We start from the raw sequence: 14,983 nt of genomic DNA, 5'->3' as shown, positions 1-14,983 counted from the left end.
ACATCCCTGATCCAAGATTTCTTTGCTTGGGAAAGCCCCAGTGTAAAAACACTGTCTCCCAGCGCGTGCTGCAGTATAACTCAGACTGCCTTGCAACGGAGCCAGCTAAATGCATCACTGTCTGCCGGATAAACTGCTACGTCATCCTTGGTTCTTGGCATGTTTCAATGCTGGGGTCAGTGTGGGCTTCTAGTTGGATTTGGTGCCAGGTATGTGTCTACTTCGGACACTCTCTTTTCATGTTAGATTAAAAATGAGGGTGCCTTGAATTTGGAGGAACGAAATGTGGCCTTTTATTTCTTGTGTTCTCACATTACAGGAAGATGGTGGGCAGCATCCGTAAAAGATGAGAAACACTAGCTTTGTTTTGGAGCTGGGTGTGCCGTGTTAGCGTTTGGTTGTTTTAGAAAGATCCCTTTGGTGAAGGGAGGCACAAGCTTGATTCCCGAGAGTGCCTCTTCAGTATATTTTTTTATATAATCAAGAGCAAAATAGCCTGCTTTTTTCCTATATGCCATGCTTTGCTTTTTGAATGTTGAACTTAACATAACAAAGGCAGAGAGTGATTCTCTTCTGGAAAGTGCCTGAATCTGGAGACCCTTAGATGTATGTAAAAATTAAGCTGCTTCTACACCTGTGGTCACTGTAATTGTTCTGAACCAAAGGCTTCAGTGCTCCGTTTTTCGAGACTTGTTATCCTGAAGAGAGATCAAGATAGGAGGATTCCTCTGCATCTGCTTCTTTAAAGGAAAAAATAAACTTTACTGACTTTATCAGACGTTAGCACAGTGCAAAAGGAGTGATGCAGAGTCCAGAAACCAATCCAGGACTTCCTTTTTTTTTTTTTTTTTTATTATGACTAATGGTCATATTGAGCGAGTGGCCTGATTGAGTCTTTGCACCTTGGGTCACCCGAATGTCCTAACATCAAGGTTTGTCTTAATAATTTATCTTCTGTTTGATTTTAATCTGTGTTCCAGGTCATTTGTGTACTTCTGTTTTGAAGGGTTTTCGTGGAATGTTAATAGATTCTCAGCATAGTTGCATCAGATAAGAGTTAACCATTTGTATTCAACATTTCGGTGAGAAGGAATTTTTCTGTGGTGCCTGAATCAGGTTAGATGCGACTGGCGAATTAATACCATTCCTGAGGACTTGGCTCAGGAAATCATGATCTTTTCTGCCATGACAAGGGAGCAGTATTTTCAGCATCTACTTAATTAAAAGCTAAAACAGGATACCATTTCCCTTTCAGTCACCATTTCTTTATTTAAGTTGATTTGTCCTTCTGTGGCAAATGAGCATAACAATAGATGTGTCCCAGTGGCTTTTTAGGTAGGATTTTTCTTCCCTGCTTAAACGCTGGATTAGACCTCTGTGTCTAAAATGCTTATCTGGGCCCCTTTACGTTTCTGTGATTTTTATCCACATCCTCTCTGTTACCCTGTTTGTGCCAGCTCCAGTCTTATTCTCAAATTTTAGTGAATAAAATCATAGGTTTTTGTTGTTTTTTAAAAAGGTGTGTGTGTGTGTGTACACCACTACTCTGGCCTAAAAATTAGAGTTGTGAGTTGCACTTTATTCCAAGTTCCTCAGTGGTGGCGTGTCTCGTCCTTCCGACCGACTTGCTTTCCCTCTTGACCTGCTCTCCCCCAATCTTGGAGTCTGAAATTCAGTCTTGTTGTGATTGGGTCTCAGAAATCACCTGTTCTTTCCTCCTCCCTCTGGATTTCCTGACCCCATTATTTTCTGGGCATAGCTGTCCTCATAAGCTTGGCCTTCTCTTTTTGCCCTGAGCCTTCCCTGTCACGTGTCCCTGGCAGCCTGGAGAGGCTGCGGAGCCTCTCTCTAGTGACCATCAGAAGAAAGTGACCGTTGTTAAAGCACTTTTGCTGCAGCTAAGGCAGAAGCTGCTGAGATCTACTTTAGAGTTATACCCGCTTTTATATTTCTCCCCCTCTCCTCTCTGTCCCCTTGGGAAATCAGCTGATGCTGTGTGGGAGCCCATTGTAATGGGGGGGAGGTGCAAACAGGAGGGGAAGTATGGAGATTGGGGACAGAGTAGACAAAAAGCCTGTGGTTTGAGGCCATGAGGAATACTCTACTCTGACTGAAGCAGGGCCAAGAAGTAGGCAGAAGGCACAGGATCTTTTGTCCTCCTGGGTTTTAAGCACCTGCAGCAGGAGGGCGAACTCCAGCTTGTGTTTACAAGGCCGACAGCTGAAGAGAAAAACCTCTGTTCCTTTACCATCTTGATATGGAGGGTTCTGCGGAGGAGAGTAAGGAGATGAGATATTACATGCTTCAAAGGTAAGTGTTAGAGGGCCCTATCTAGGCAATATATGCCTTTTAAAAGCAGTAAAGGTGTTGACAGCTAAGCCCTGGAATTTATGGGCAATCTGATTTGATGATTTTTTTTTTTTGTGGGTCTGTAAGAAACTTTTTTTTTTCTTAAGGAAATGAATTAAAAATCTCATGTTTGCTTCTGAATTTCTGAACCTTTATTTTATACTCAGAATTTGAACAAAAGGTATCTGAGACCACGTGTGACGTAGCTACGTTGAAAGCAAGCACCCTTGTGTAGACCTTGCTGCGAGCTGCTCTCTGGTTAAGGGACCTCACTCAGTCTGTGCCAAGTGTGTTCATTGGGCTTGGCTGGACTTTCAAGAGTGAAGTCTTTTCATCTATATTGAAGGAAAATAGCAACTCTGGATAGTAGGTAGCATCCTGTCAAAGGTAGTTTTGCAGAAAACTTTTTTAGACTATGTCTCTAGGGCCAGGAAAGGTGCCCTCTGCTGTTGTCCTGGCATAGTGTGAGAGTGGGCAGCCAGCCTGGAGTTGTTGCAGGTGCCAAGGTGTCCTGCCTTGAATCTTTCTTCTTCCTGCTCTTAGAACTTAACCTGAGGAGGAAGTAAATCGGGCCTACTTGGCCTTCTTAAGACTTCTCTCTCTCTTTTTAATTTGTTTATTTGACCACGTTGGGTCTTGGTAGCAGCACGCGGGATCTCTGTTTTGGAGCATGGACTCTAGCTGTGGCGCGCAGGTTCAGTAGTTGCAGCCACGTTAGCAGCTGCGATGTGCAGACTCTCTAGTTGTGGCGCCAGGGCTCTGGAGGGCCCGGGCTCAGTAGTTGTGGTACACAGGCTTAGATGCTCCACAGCATGTGGTACCTTAGTTCCTCAACCGGGGACCGGACCTGCATCCAGGGCACTGGAAGGCGCATTCTTAACCACGGGACCACCACGGAAGTCCCTTCTTTGAGACCTCTTGCAGGTCTGTGCGTCTCCGGCAGAGGGTCGGCATGAAAGGCCTGAATGACTTGCTTGGTGGCAGTCACTAAATGTCTCTCTAGTATCTCCTGTGTGTGTTTGTGTACTTATTTCTTTTTGCATCCTGGAGTTTTTATTTTGAAAAATGAAAATTGAATAGACCCTGGCAAATATAGAAACAAATGAAAAACACCAATTTGGCAAAGGTTGTCTTTAAAATAATCATCCTTTGTTCCTTTTTACTTGGCTTCTTCCACCTGTTGCAGGATGAGGCAAGCGTATCTTCCACTGAGAGTCAAATAAGTAAAAAGCAACTGGTATATTTCACATATACATATTATACATTGTTTTATATATAATATATGACTTTCTATCATGTTTTATATATTTTAATAAATATAAAATGACATATTTGTCTAAATATAAATATATAATATTGTTATATATATAAAAAACATATACAAGCAATACACATATATTTATTTAATATTTTATTTTATTATTAATTTATTTATTTTAATTGGAGGCTAATTACTTTACAACATTGTAGTGATTTTTGCTATACATCGACATGAATCCTCCATGGGTGTACATGTGTTCCCCATCCTGAACCCCCCTTCCACTGCCCTCCCCATCCCATCCCTCAGGGTCGTCCCAGTGCATCAGCCCTGAGCACCCTGTCTCATGCATCAAACTTGGACTGGCGATCTGTTTCACATATGATAATATACATGTTTCAGTGCTATTCTCTCAAATCATCGTACCCTCGCCTTCTCCCACAGAGTCCAAAAGACTGTTCTTTACATCTGTGTCTCTTTTGCTATCTCACATACAGGGTCATCGTTACACATCTTTCTAAATTACATATATATGCGTTAGTGTATTGTATTGCTGCTTTTCTTTCTGACTTATAATAGGCTCCAGTTTCATCCACCTCATTAGAACTGATTCAAATCCGTTCTTTTTAATGGCTGAGTAATATTCCATTGTGTATATGTACCACAGCTTTCTTATCCATTTGTCTGCTGATGGACATCTAGGCTGCTTCCATGTCCTGGGTATTGTAAACAGTGCTGCGATGAACACTGGGGTACATGCATCTCTTTCAATTCTGGTTTCTTTGGTCACACATATATTTATATGTATATTTATTACACACGCCCATACGCACACAGAGTTTTATTCTGTTTTTCTGTGGTTAAGTACAGTGGGCCATCTGTCCATTTTTTCAAGGGGACGTTCTTCCTAGAGCAGTCTGTCCTCCAGTTTTAACAGTCATCTGAGAGAATTCCCTTCTTTTTCTTCTGTGCTATTTCTTGCATTCCTTGTCTCCCTTTTTCTCGGTTTACTTCATCTTTTTGGAAGACAACATTCTGTAAAAGCTTCCTGAGAAAAGGTAGGTGCGAAATAAAGATTTTGAGGTCTTCTGTATCTTTCCACTTTATCATCTTGTTTTTAGCATGGTGCCTAAGTTCTGATTATGGCTATATGAAGGATCCCATCATTAAAAGTAATATATATTTCTGTTTTTTTTTCCCCTTTTTTTGATTATAAGTGACCCTCAGAACATTCCTTTGCTCTCTAAACTATTGATTAGACAATATGATCAGTCCCTTCACCACCTTAATTTTATCGATAAACACTTTGCTTCCCTTATTGTCTTATTCTTAGACAGTTCTTTATTTATCCTAGGTTTATACCTTCTCCGTCTCTTTCTCCCTAGGAAACTGAAAGCTAATCTCTAGGGACTGTGTGTGTGTGTCTGTGTGTACGAATGTTGTGCACCTCCTTTCTTCTTGTTTATTTTTGACTGAGCTGGGGCTTTGTTGCTGCATGCAGATTTCCTCTAGCTGCGGCAAGCAGGGGCTGTTCTGGCTTCTCATTGCAGTGGCTTCTCTTGTTGCAGAGCATAGACTCTACAGTGTACGGGCTTGGTAGTTGCCACTTGTAGGCTTAGTTGCCTCGCGGCATGTGGGATCTTCGTTCCTTGACCAAGGGTCTAACCTGTATCCCCTACATTGGCAGGTGGATTCTTAACCCACTGGACCACCAGGGAAGTCCCAATACCATGCATATTTTATCAAAAAAAAGTGAAGCTTAGCAAGGTTATTTGGTGAAGATCTGGAATTTAAACGGAGGCTTATGCTGTTTCCCCTGCTATATAATTTAAGAAAGTGAAAGTGAAAGTGAAGTCGCCCTGTCGTGTCCGACTCTGCAACCCCAGGGACTGTAGCCTACCAGGCTCCTCCGTCCATGGGATTCTCCAGGCAAGAATACTGGAGTGGGTTGCCATTTCCTTCTCCAATATAATTTAAAGCACCATTAATTGTTAGAGGCACCATTATTGTATGTACCACGAGAAAAAGAAATTCTGCCACTTAAATAAAGCACACCATCAGTTGTAAGATACATAGCAATTTCAGAGATTTTAAAAAGCTAAAAAAAAAAGTGTGGTATCTTAAGATCAATGAAATTTGTTTTTTAATGCTGCCTCATAAATAAATTATTTTTGGAGTTGTTGATTTTGAAACATCTATGGAATACCCAACTAAAATGTTTAGTAGCCAGTTAAAAATGTGGAGTTATAGCTAGTAAGAAAGACGGAGGCTAGAGGTAACAGAGGTGAAGGTCCTCTGTGTGTCAGAATCATAGTTCAGAAGCAGGCTGCCTAACTTTCTATTTTTTAGTTTTAACAGTCTCTCTGAGTCTATTAATATTATTAATCCTAGGGACAGAGGAGCCTGGTGGGCTGCCGTCTATGGGGTCGCACAGAGTCGGACACGACTGAAGCGACTTAGCAGCAGCAGCAGCAGCAGCATACTGTCTCATTTAAGTCTATTCTTAGCCTCTCTCTCTGATGGCGTCTGTTGGTAAACCTTAATACTGCCTTTTATTCTTCAGGAGCACTTCTTTACTCCCCCCCTGGAATTTTCGCAAGCAGCGATCATTTTCTTTTTCTCTCTTCTATTTAAAAACTGCGTGGTCTGCCAGCATGCAGTTGCAGTAGGAAGTACACTTTCAAGTCTGGGCAGTGAAAAGCAGGTCTCCAGGGGAGACAGATGATGTGAAGAAATCTCATCTGTAGACTTTCGTGATTTCTCTGTTTTTACAGATCCAGCATGTCTGGTTTGCACCTAGTCAAGCAAGGTCGAGACCGAAAGAAAATAGACTCACAGCGAGATTTCACTGTAGCCTCTCCAGCAGAATTTGTTACTCGTTTTGGTGGGAATAAAGTGATTGAGAAGGTAAGTTACAACCTGCTCAATTATTTTTTCAAAAGCCCATGAGATTTAATGCCTCGATTTGTAGTCTAGATTTGCTTGAAACTGGCATGTGGCTTGAATTTCTGAGACTGTGCAGACTATCCTTTCTGCCTCCCTAGCTTTATTAAATAATTAAGTTAAATGATTAAATAATTTCACTATTTTCTGAAATATGTATTTACCACTGATAATTTAATCGTAACTCAGTAAGAAGTTGAAGCAGTGCCCATAAGTTGCTTTTAGAAAGATTTCGAGGTTTTCCTAGAGGTGGGCTACACTGATATGAGAGGGTATGAGAAATTGATTAGCTTGTGGGGTGGTGATGGGGAGGTCATTGTCATTGAATTGGGATTTAGAGCTAAAGGAGTGGAGAGAGTTTCAGAACAGAAGGCTTAAACAACTTTGATACACTGTAACTTATGGATCCCACCAGAAATTTGAGATATTGAGAGGGTATATACCACATGAAATACTTAAAGTGATTATAAGTATTTTGAAATGTGAGCAAATCTGAGTCACTTTTATCCTCATCGTGTAAGAGCTGAGAGATTGACTTGGTTGCAGTAGCTTACAGTGATTAAAAGTTTAAAGGGTGGGGACCTGTATTCCCACTCCTAAAAGTATTGCTTTAGCGGCATACTTCCATTAGTCTTCCAATGAGGATAGATTACGTGTCTCCTCACCTCTGTTATCCTGAGGGTCATGATTGCATGTGAGGAGGTGAAAGGTTTGTTTAACAGAGCAGTCTCAGGATCACTGATCCTGTACTCTTTTTCTTGTGACCATTCTTTCCGGGGCAGTTTCTCTACAGTTCTAAGGGATTTGGAGTCTGAAATCTGGAGAGAGGTGATAGTCGGTGTAGGGGTTCTTATACATGTTCGGGGCACTGTGCCTTATTTCATTACAGCAGAGAATAGTGGGTGACACTACACTGTTAAAAAAACTTCCCCTAGCCTTATTTGATATCCATCTTCCCCCTAAAGTTTGTTTCTTCTCTGCCCTACTAGTATGAATGGTAGAATAATTCACAGACTCACGAGATTTTTTTTTTTTAAGTAGCCTTCTTTATTTTTTTACACTTTTTATTTTGTGTTGGGATGTAGCCAGTTAACCATGTTGTGATAGTTTTAGGTGAACAGGGAAGGGACTCTGCCATGCTTAGACATGTATCCATTCTCCCTCAAGCTCCCCTTCCTTCCAGGCTGCCACATAACATTGAGCAGAGGTCCTTGTGCTGTGCAGTAGGTCCTTGTTGATTATCCATTTAAAATATGGCAGTGTGTCCATGTCCATCCCAAATTCCCTAACTATCCCTCCCCTCCGCCGGCAACCATAAGTTTGTTCTCTAAGTCTGTGAGTCTCTTTCAACTTATAAGATTTGAGTAACTGATTTTTCCCTTCAGGAAATGAACTAAGAGAGAAGTAGGTTTTAGCTGGCACATATTTTGGACTTTCCAGGTGACTCAGTGGTAAAGAATCCACTGCAGTGCAGGAGACCCAGGTTTGATCCCTGGACAGGGAAGATCCCCTGGGGAAGGAGATGGCAACTCACTCCAATATTTCTTGCGTGGGAAATCCCATGGACAATGGAACCTTGTGGGCTACATTCCATGGGGTCGTAAGAGTCGTACACAACTTAGCGACTAAACAACAACAGCATTGAAGTATTTGCTTTGCTAACATCTTAAAATATCCCTTGACCATGCAGGAGTTGGTTCTTACTTGCCTAGACCAGCTATACAGATTCCTAGTTGAAACTCTGGCTTTTCAGAGAAAGATTTACAAAAATGTCTTCTTGTCTTTTCCTCCACCTTTGCCTGCCTTTTCCACTTTTCTTTGCAATTCCCATCCCCCAACTCTCCCAGGTTCTCATTGCCAACAATGGCATTGCAGCTGTGAAATGCATGAGATCCATCCGCCGGTGGTCTTATGAGATGTTTCGAAATGAGCGTGCGATCCGATTTGTTGTCATGGTCACACCTGAAGACCTGAAAGCCAATGCGGGTAAGTTATTAAACATTAAGAAAGCCTCATCCTCAGACATAAAACATTGAAGGGCGCAACCGTTAAGGAAGAGGATGTTAACTTGGGGGATTCCCAAACCCAAGGACTTGTCTTTTAAAAAGTGTCAATAATAGGCATAGACCAGGATTGTACTCTATGTGGCCTCAACATAAACTCTTGTTTCTAAGTAAAAATAGGTGTTAATTTAACCAAAGTGTTGATTGGGCTTTCAGTGTTATTTGCTAAGTCACATTCTTATAGCATGTGTAAGTAGAAAGGCTTGGAAGGAAGTGCCATTTCCCTTCTGAACTGCATTGAATTTTAGAGAATTTCAGTGTTAAGATTCTTTTTTCCCCTCCTCCTGGGGATAGAGACCTCTTAGGACCCAGGTAAGTTTTACTCTGTAGGCTCTTCTGCATATTCTCTCTGCTTAGATGACCCCCCATCTGAGAGTGGTAGGTTATTGTAGACTGTTGGTATAGCTGAAAGATGGTAGCTAGTACTTCAGCTTCATACTTAAAAGAATAACAATTTTATTTGTTTATTTGTCTATCTTCGGCTGCACGGGGTCTTCATTGCTGCGTGGGCTTCTCCTTAGTTGTGGCAAGCGGGGGCCACTGCAGTTGTGGTGTGTGGGCTTCTCATTGCAGCGGCTTCTCTTGTTGCAGAGCACGGGCTCTAGGGTGTGTAGGCTCCGTAGTTGCAGTTCTCGGCTTCTAGCGTACCTGAACTTAGTGGCGCGTGGACTTAGTCACTCCGTGTCATGTGGTATCTTCCTGAACCAGGGATCAAACCTGTGTCTTTAAAGAGTTGTCTTTTAAAACTCGTTTTGGTCTTTATATGTACTCTCTGTATGGAGATAATGATATTAAGACTATTCCTAAGGCAGTAAGGGTTATTATATTATCTTTAGAGAAAGAGAAGGCACCAGTTGATCGGAAAGCAGATGTTGTTCATTTAGGTTGATCCTTCAACATCTTTGAGCTGCAGTCTTGTATCTGTACAAGGAAAGTCCTGTCTGTTTCACTGGATAGTTGTAATGAAGAAATTGTCTGTAATAAATGTCAGCTACCTTGCATGATTTCTTTTTCCTTATTTCTATTTGGTACTCCTATTAATTCATGTACTCATTCACTCAGTGAGCATGGAGACCCACAGTTTAATAAGCTGTGATCTTGCTCTAGGAAATGAATAATGTCAATGCACTGAGGTAAGAGCTATAGGAATATGTACAGGGTGCTATGAGAACACAGAAATGAGACATCTTAACTCTGGTCCCTGCTCTTGGGTTAAGAGTTAAGAGGAGTTAACAGAGTTAAGAGAGCTTTCTGAAAGTGGTTATGTCTACCCAAGAATGAGTAAGAGTTAGTGAAGCAGTTAGGGGGAAGACAAGGGTATTACAGGCAGAAAGAACATATATGCAAATATTTGAAGGTGTGACACAGGGGTTATCTGGAAACTGCAGATAGCTTATCTATCTGACAAGATCTAGACATGATCTAGTATTTGTCAAGGATGGTCTTGTTTTTCATCCTTAAAAGCATGAACTTTATCTTTTTAGGTATGTGTGTGTGTGTCTGTGTCTGCCTGTATATCAGACATTAAAGATTTGCATTTTAAGTGAATTGGTTGTTGTTTTTCACAGTTCAAATGTGGAAGAGCATAATGAACTCCTTCCCATCTATCTGTTATCCAAAATCAACTTCTTTCAGCTATACTTGCACCTCCTTTCTCCTCCAAGCATAATTTCTAAAGCAAATATTTATTGCATCTGTAAATATTTCAGCATGTATCTTATCTAAACGATAGATACCTTTAAAATATATGTGTAAATAATTGGATGATTCAGGTAGCAACTTGAAAGATCTGTTTGTGGAGGGTAATACTGGAGGATATGATGACTGGCAAGGTTTTAGACTCTGAGTTTGGCTTCATGTGATATGTGGGCTTTAATTTCTGAATCTTGGCTAAACTCCTTATGCTTAACCTGTTGGCCTCAAAAATATTGGACAATTGCACCTCATTCCTGTAGTAATTGGTTACACGCTCTTATTTGGAATAAGCATGATGAATACCTCTCCACTCAGCTCCATTCATACAGTGACAGATAACTGCCAAAAATCAATAGCAGAAGAAATATGAAGAGGCCATCCCAGCATTAAGAGATATTCCTATTAGTTGAAGTAAAAACCATTTTCTACCAAAAACTGAACTGTATGTAAACAACTAATGTCAAACATCCACTATAAATTTTTGACATAAAATTTCGACCATCATAATTTTAATATCCAGTATTGAGATGCAAAAAAACTGATGTAAGTTGAACTTCTCTTAGATTAAGTTCTATTAATATTTTAAATGTTATCAAATAGTAGTTACCAATGGACAGAATAAATAAAATACTGTATTACCATATGGCAAGTATCCCTCCAAAAAAAAGCGGCAGGGGACATTTCTTATCTCACAGTTTCTATAGCTGGGCCTTCGACTTCCGGTTATCAGGCCGCCACCAGTGTTTGAGTGGGGCTGCCGTCCCATCTGAGGCTCAGCCTGGGATGGATCTGCCTTCAAGCTCACGTGGTTGCTCGCAGCACTCAGCTCTCTGCGGGCTGTCGGACTGAGGGCCTGAATGTGTCACTGGTTGTTGGCTAGAGCCTGCTCTTGGCTCCTTGCCATGTGGGCCGTCCCCAGATGACTTCCTGCTTCCTACAAGCCAGCAAGGGAAAGTCTCCCGTGAGATGGGCTCTATACTTTTTCGAAACACTTTATTCATTCATTTCTATTTTTGGCTGTGCTAGGTCTTCGTTGCTGCGCAGGCTTTTCTCTCCTGGTGATCAGGGGCTACTCTCTCTTGCGGTGCACAGTCTTCTCACTGTGTGGCTTCTCTTGTTGCAGAGCACAGGCTCTGGAGCTCGTGGGCTTTGGTAGTTGCAATTCCCAGGCTTCAGAGCACCAGCTTAATAATTGTGGCACACAGGCTTGGAATTGCTCTGCAGCTTGTGGGATCTTTCAAGGGACACGGGTTCCTTCCCTGGTCTGGGAAAATTCCATACGCCATGGAGCAACTAAGCCCAGGCTCCGCAGCTACTCAGCCAGGGAGCCTTAGCTACTGAAGCCCGCACGCCTGGAACCTTTGCTCTGCAGCGAAAAAAGCCACCTCAATGAGAAGCCTGCGCACTGCCATGAAGAGTAACCCCAGTGCCTGCAACTGGGAAAAGCCGGCATGCAGCAACAAAGACCTAGCACAGCAACCAACTCCCACCCCCCACAAGAATCTTTTTAAAATATATGGTGGAGATGGACCTTGAGCAAATTATTTAACTGCTCTAAGACATAATTCCCTATAAACTGGATGCTCATAATACCTATTATAAAAAGGATTATTGAGTATTAAATGAAGTAATGTATATAAAGAGCTTAGTACAGTCTTTACATTATAGCTGCTCTGGCACAATTACTTCCTCCAGAAAAGGAAGAACCATCAGGTGACAGATTTGAAAGGGGATACTGTGCCCCTCCCCAAAAAAATAAGGAAGGAAAGAAGGTAGCTTTTTAAGTATCTTTCAAATTCATAGTATCCTGAACATTTCAGATAAACAAATGTTTTTCAAGCACTTGACAGACTCCTGTAACTCACCTTTCCTGTTTAGCAAGTCTACAAACCCTCCAGTCTCTCCCCGGTTTCCTCATTTTGTCCTGGCTTTGTATCAGGAAAGGGGCCTTCTCAGAATATAGTGCAAGTTAAAGATGAAAGGTGTCATAGAACTTTATCTCCGAGCAGAATAATGGGCCTCTCAATGACACATCCTCCTTAATATAGAGATCATAATGACTCGTCAAAAAGCTCACACAGTGAAGTGTTTGAGAACTGCTGCTTAGTGTCAGAGCTTCCTCACTGTGAGATTATCCCATTTTAGTGCCTGTGACCTTAACAAAGAGCCTCCAAAGGAATGGTTCTGGAAGTTATCCCACGAATGTAGTTTGTCCCATGCTTACATAAGATGGTACCTGTCTTTTGTGTAGTTTTTGCTCTGATGTTACATTTCTGAAAATAAATGTAATTATTGTTAATGTGCTTGTGTTTCCAGAATACATTAAGATGGCAGATCACTACGTGCCAGTGCCAGGAGGCCCCAACAACAACAACTATGCAAATGTGGAGTTAATTCTTGACATTGCTAGAAGGATCCCAGTGCAAGTAAGATATGCCAGCATCTCCTTGAAAACCAAATTCAGCCTTTAAAAAAAAAATTTTTTTTTATTGGAGTATGTTTGATTTAAAATGTTGTGTTAGTTTCTGCTGTACAGCGAAGTGAATCAGGTATCCATAGACATATATCCACTATTATGTTTATGTTTTGGAGAATAAAACATATTCTCAGTTTTATGTCAGTTGCTTCATTTGCAAATATTTTCTCCCATTCTGAAAATTGTCCTTTCACCTTGCTTATGGTTTCCTTTGCTGTGCAGAAGCTTTTAAGTTTGATTAGGTCCCATTTGTTAATTTTTTATTTTTATTTTCATTACTCTAGGAGGCGGGTCAAAAAAGATCCTGCTGCAATTTGTGTCAAAGCGTGTTCTGTGTTTTTCTCTAAGAGTTTTACAGTGTCTGGCCTTTTGTTCAGGCCTTCCACTGTTTTTTAGATTCTTTCCCCATATAGGTCATTATAGATTATTGAGAAGCGTTCCCTGTGCCAAATTCAACCATTTTACAGTTAGGCACAAGGGGTTGGCCAGTGAAGAAATTTTAATTTTATATAAAGTACCTTTTCCGAACCTTGATAAGAGCCTTTATATTGGTATATACAGAGAGGGAAAAGAAAGATGAGAAGAGTGGAATGAGTCACCATGAAGTAAACATAATCTAAACAAGAGGTTTGTAAGGGTCTTTCAGAGATTATTCTATCCATTTCACCTTCAAACCTCACAGTAAGTGAAAGTTACCTATTTCCAATGAAATACTCTTAGTCTAGAATACAGTAGTGTAGAAGGAGGTTTTTTCTTCTCTATCACATTGTTGCAGAGAGTTTAGGGTAAGTGTCTTAAAGCCCAAAGAGGGAAAAACTTGAGATTTGTTTGGCAGGATAACCACTGGATATAAAGGTGGAGTTGGGTGGCCAAAATAATGCAATCTACAAAAGAAAACCAGCATTTCTAGAAGAGGCTCTGTAGAGTGTAGTTGAAAGGCTGTGAACTGACTTTCCTGAAGAGCAACAATACCAGCTGGATCTTAACATCAATTTCAACTTGTTTTTGATGTTTTCAGAGGTTTTACCACAGTCGACTGCTTATTGTTGTTCTGTAAAAAGTTGACCAAGAATCAGGCATAAAATCTGAATTAAGCATTAGGCTGCTATGGCGCTATTGTACCTCATGAAGAACGGCCAGTCTTGGTTAGAAAGGAATACAGTTGAATCGTGTTCTTTTTACTGTGAATTTTAAGAATGAATCATATTGTGTTCCCTTGTAGGCAGTTTGGGCTGGCTGGGGTCATGCTTCTGAGAATCCCAAGCTCCCAGAACTTCTTTTGAAAAATGGCATCGCCTTCATGGGTAAGCCTTTCTGACGTACTCTTCCTGTTTTTCCGTTTCTCTCTGTCATTTTGGTCCATATTCCCTCTCTATATTTTGCTTTTCTTCTGTTTAACACATACTAGGCTTTTTTCATCACGTACTGGACTTTTATTTTTCATCAGTCAGTAACTCTGAGAGTAACCTTCTTCGTTTTCTTTTTTTCCTACCATTATCACTTCTTACATTTTGTATCTTGATTGTGTTCTGTCCCTGGGTTCTTTTCTATGAGATATGGAGGAGGCTCTGATATCCAGAACACTGGCCTTTAAAAACTTTGTCATTAACCTTAAGAAAACATGTGGAGAAAGGACCTATTTTTATGTAGAAAAGATGATTGAATTCTTAGGCTACCCTGGCAGTGTGCCCTTAAATATGAATCGATACCTTCACATTTAAGCATATAGGTTATATTCCTGTAAGTGAGGGTTATTTTTTCTGACTTTTCTGCTCTCCTATAGAGAGAGAAAAATCAAGGTTATATAACGGTGTTTCTGTCTTTGTCTCAACAATGATGATTATGCTTTGTAAAGCCTATTAATGATAAATCTTCCTTTGGGGTTTCCCTAAGTCCAAGGAGAGTATAATATTTTGACTTGAACCCCAAAACTTTATTGTCCTTGTTTCAGGATAATCATAAAAAAAAGAGAAGATGACTTTGTTAATCTGGTAGAGTTGGATCATGAAGGATGATTTGTCAGGGATTTAATTCAGCATATATTTTCATATATTGAATTCTCCCTGTGTGTAAAAATTCGCTACATTAGGTTCTATAAAGGATACAAAGATGAGCCAAAACTAGTGCCTGTAATCAAGTTTCTGATATGGATAATATGCAATGTGGGGGATACAAGACAAATACAAAAACAATTATATG

General features: G+C 40.7%; 1 protein-coding gene across 2 annotated transcripts in view; it reads left to right on the top strand.

Annotated features, from left to right (window-relative positions):
• Nucleotides 1-14,983, top strand: part of ACACA (acetyl-CoA carboxylase alpha) — a 214,412-nt gene that overhangs the window by 12,474 nt on the left and 186,955 nt on the right. The window contains exons 1-5 of one of the 2 annotated variants that reach the window (XM_068978813.1): nucleotides 2,258-2,310; nucleotides 6,382-6,514; nucleotides 8,398-8,536; nucleotides 12,625-12,734; nucleotides 14,007-14,088. In XM_068978813.1, coding sequence (XP_068834914.1) covers nucleotides 2,258-2,310; nucleotides 6,382-6,514; nucleotides 8,398-8,536; nucleotides 12,625-12,734; nucleotides 14,007-14,088 — 517 coding nt within the window. Of the gene's footprint in view, nucleotides 1-2,257; nucleotides 2,311-6,381; nucleotides 6,515-8,397; nucleotides 8,537-12,624; nucleotides 12,735-14,006; nucleotides 14,089-14,983 lie in introns of those variants that run through there. The other variant, XM_068978814.1, reaches the window with a different exon arrangement.

This window comes from Capricornis sumatraensis, chromosome 8 (assembly GCF_032405125.1).
Source record: "Capricornis sumatraensis isolate serow.1 chromosome 8, serow.2, whole genome shotgun sequence".
NCBI lineage: Eukaryota > Metazoa > Chordata > Mammalia > Artiodactyla > Bovidae > Capricornis > Capricornis sumatraensis.
This window is presented reverse-complemented; position numbering and strand designations above follow the sequence as displayed.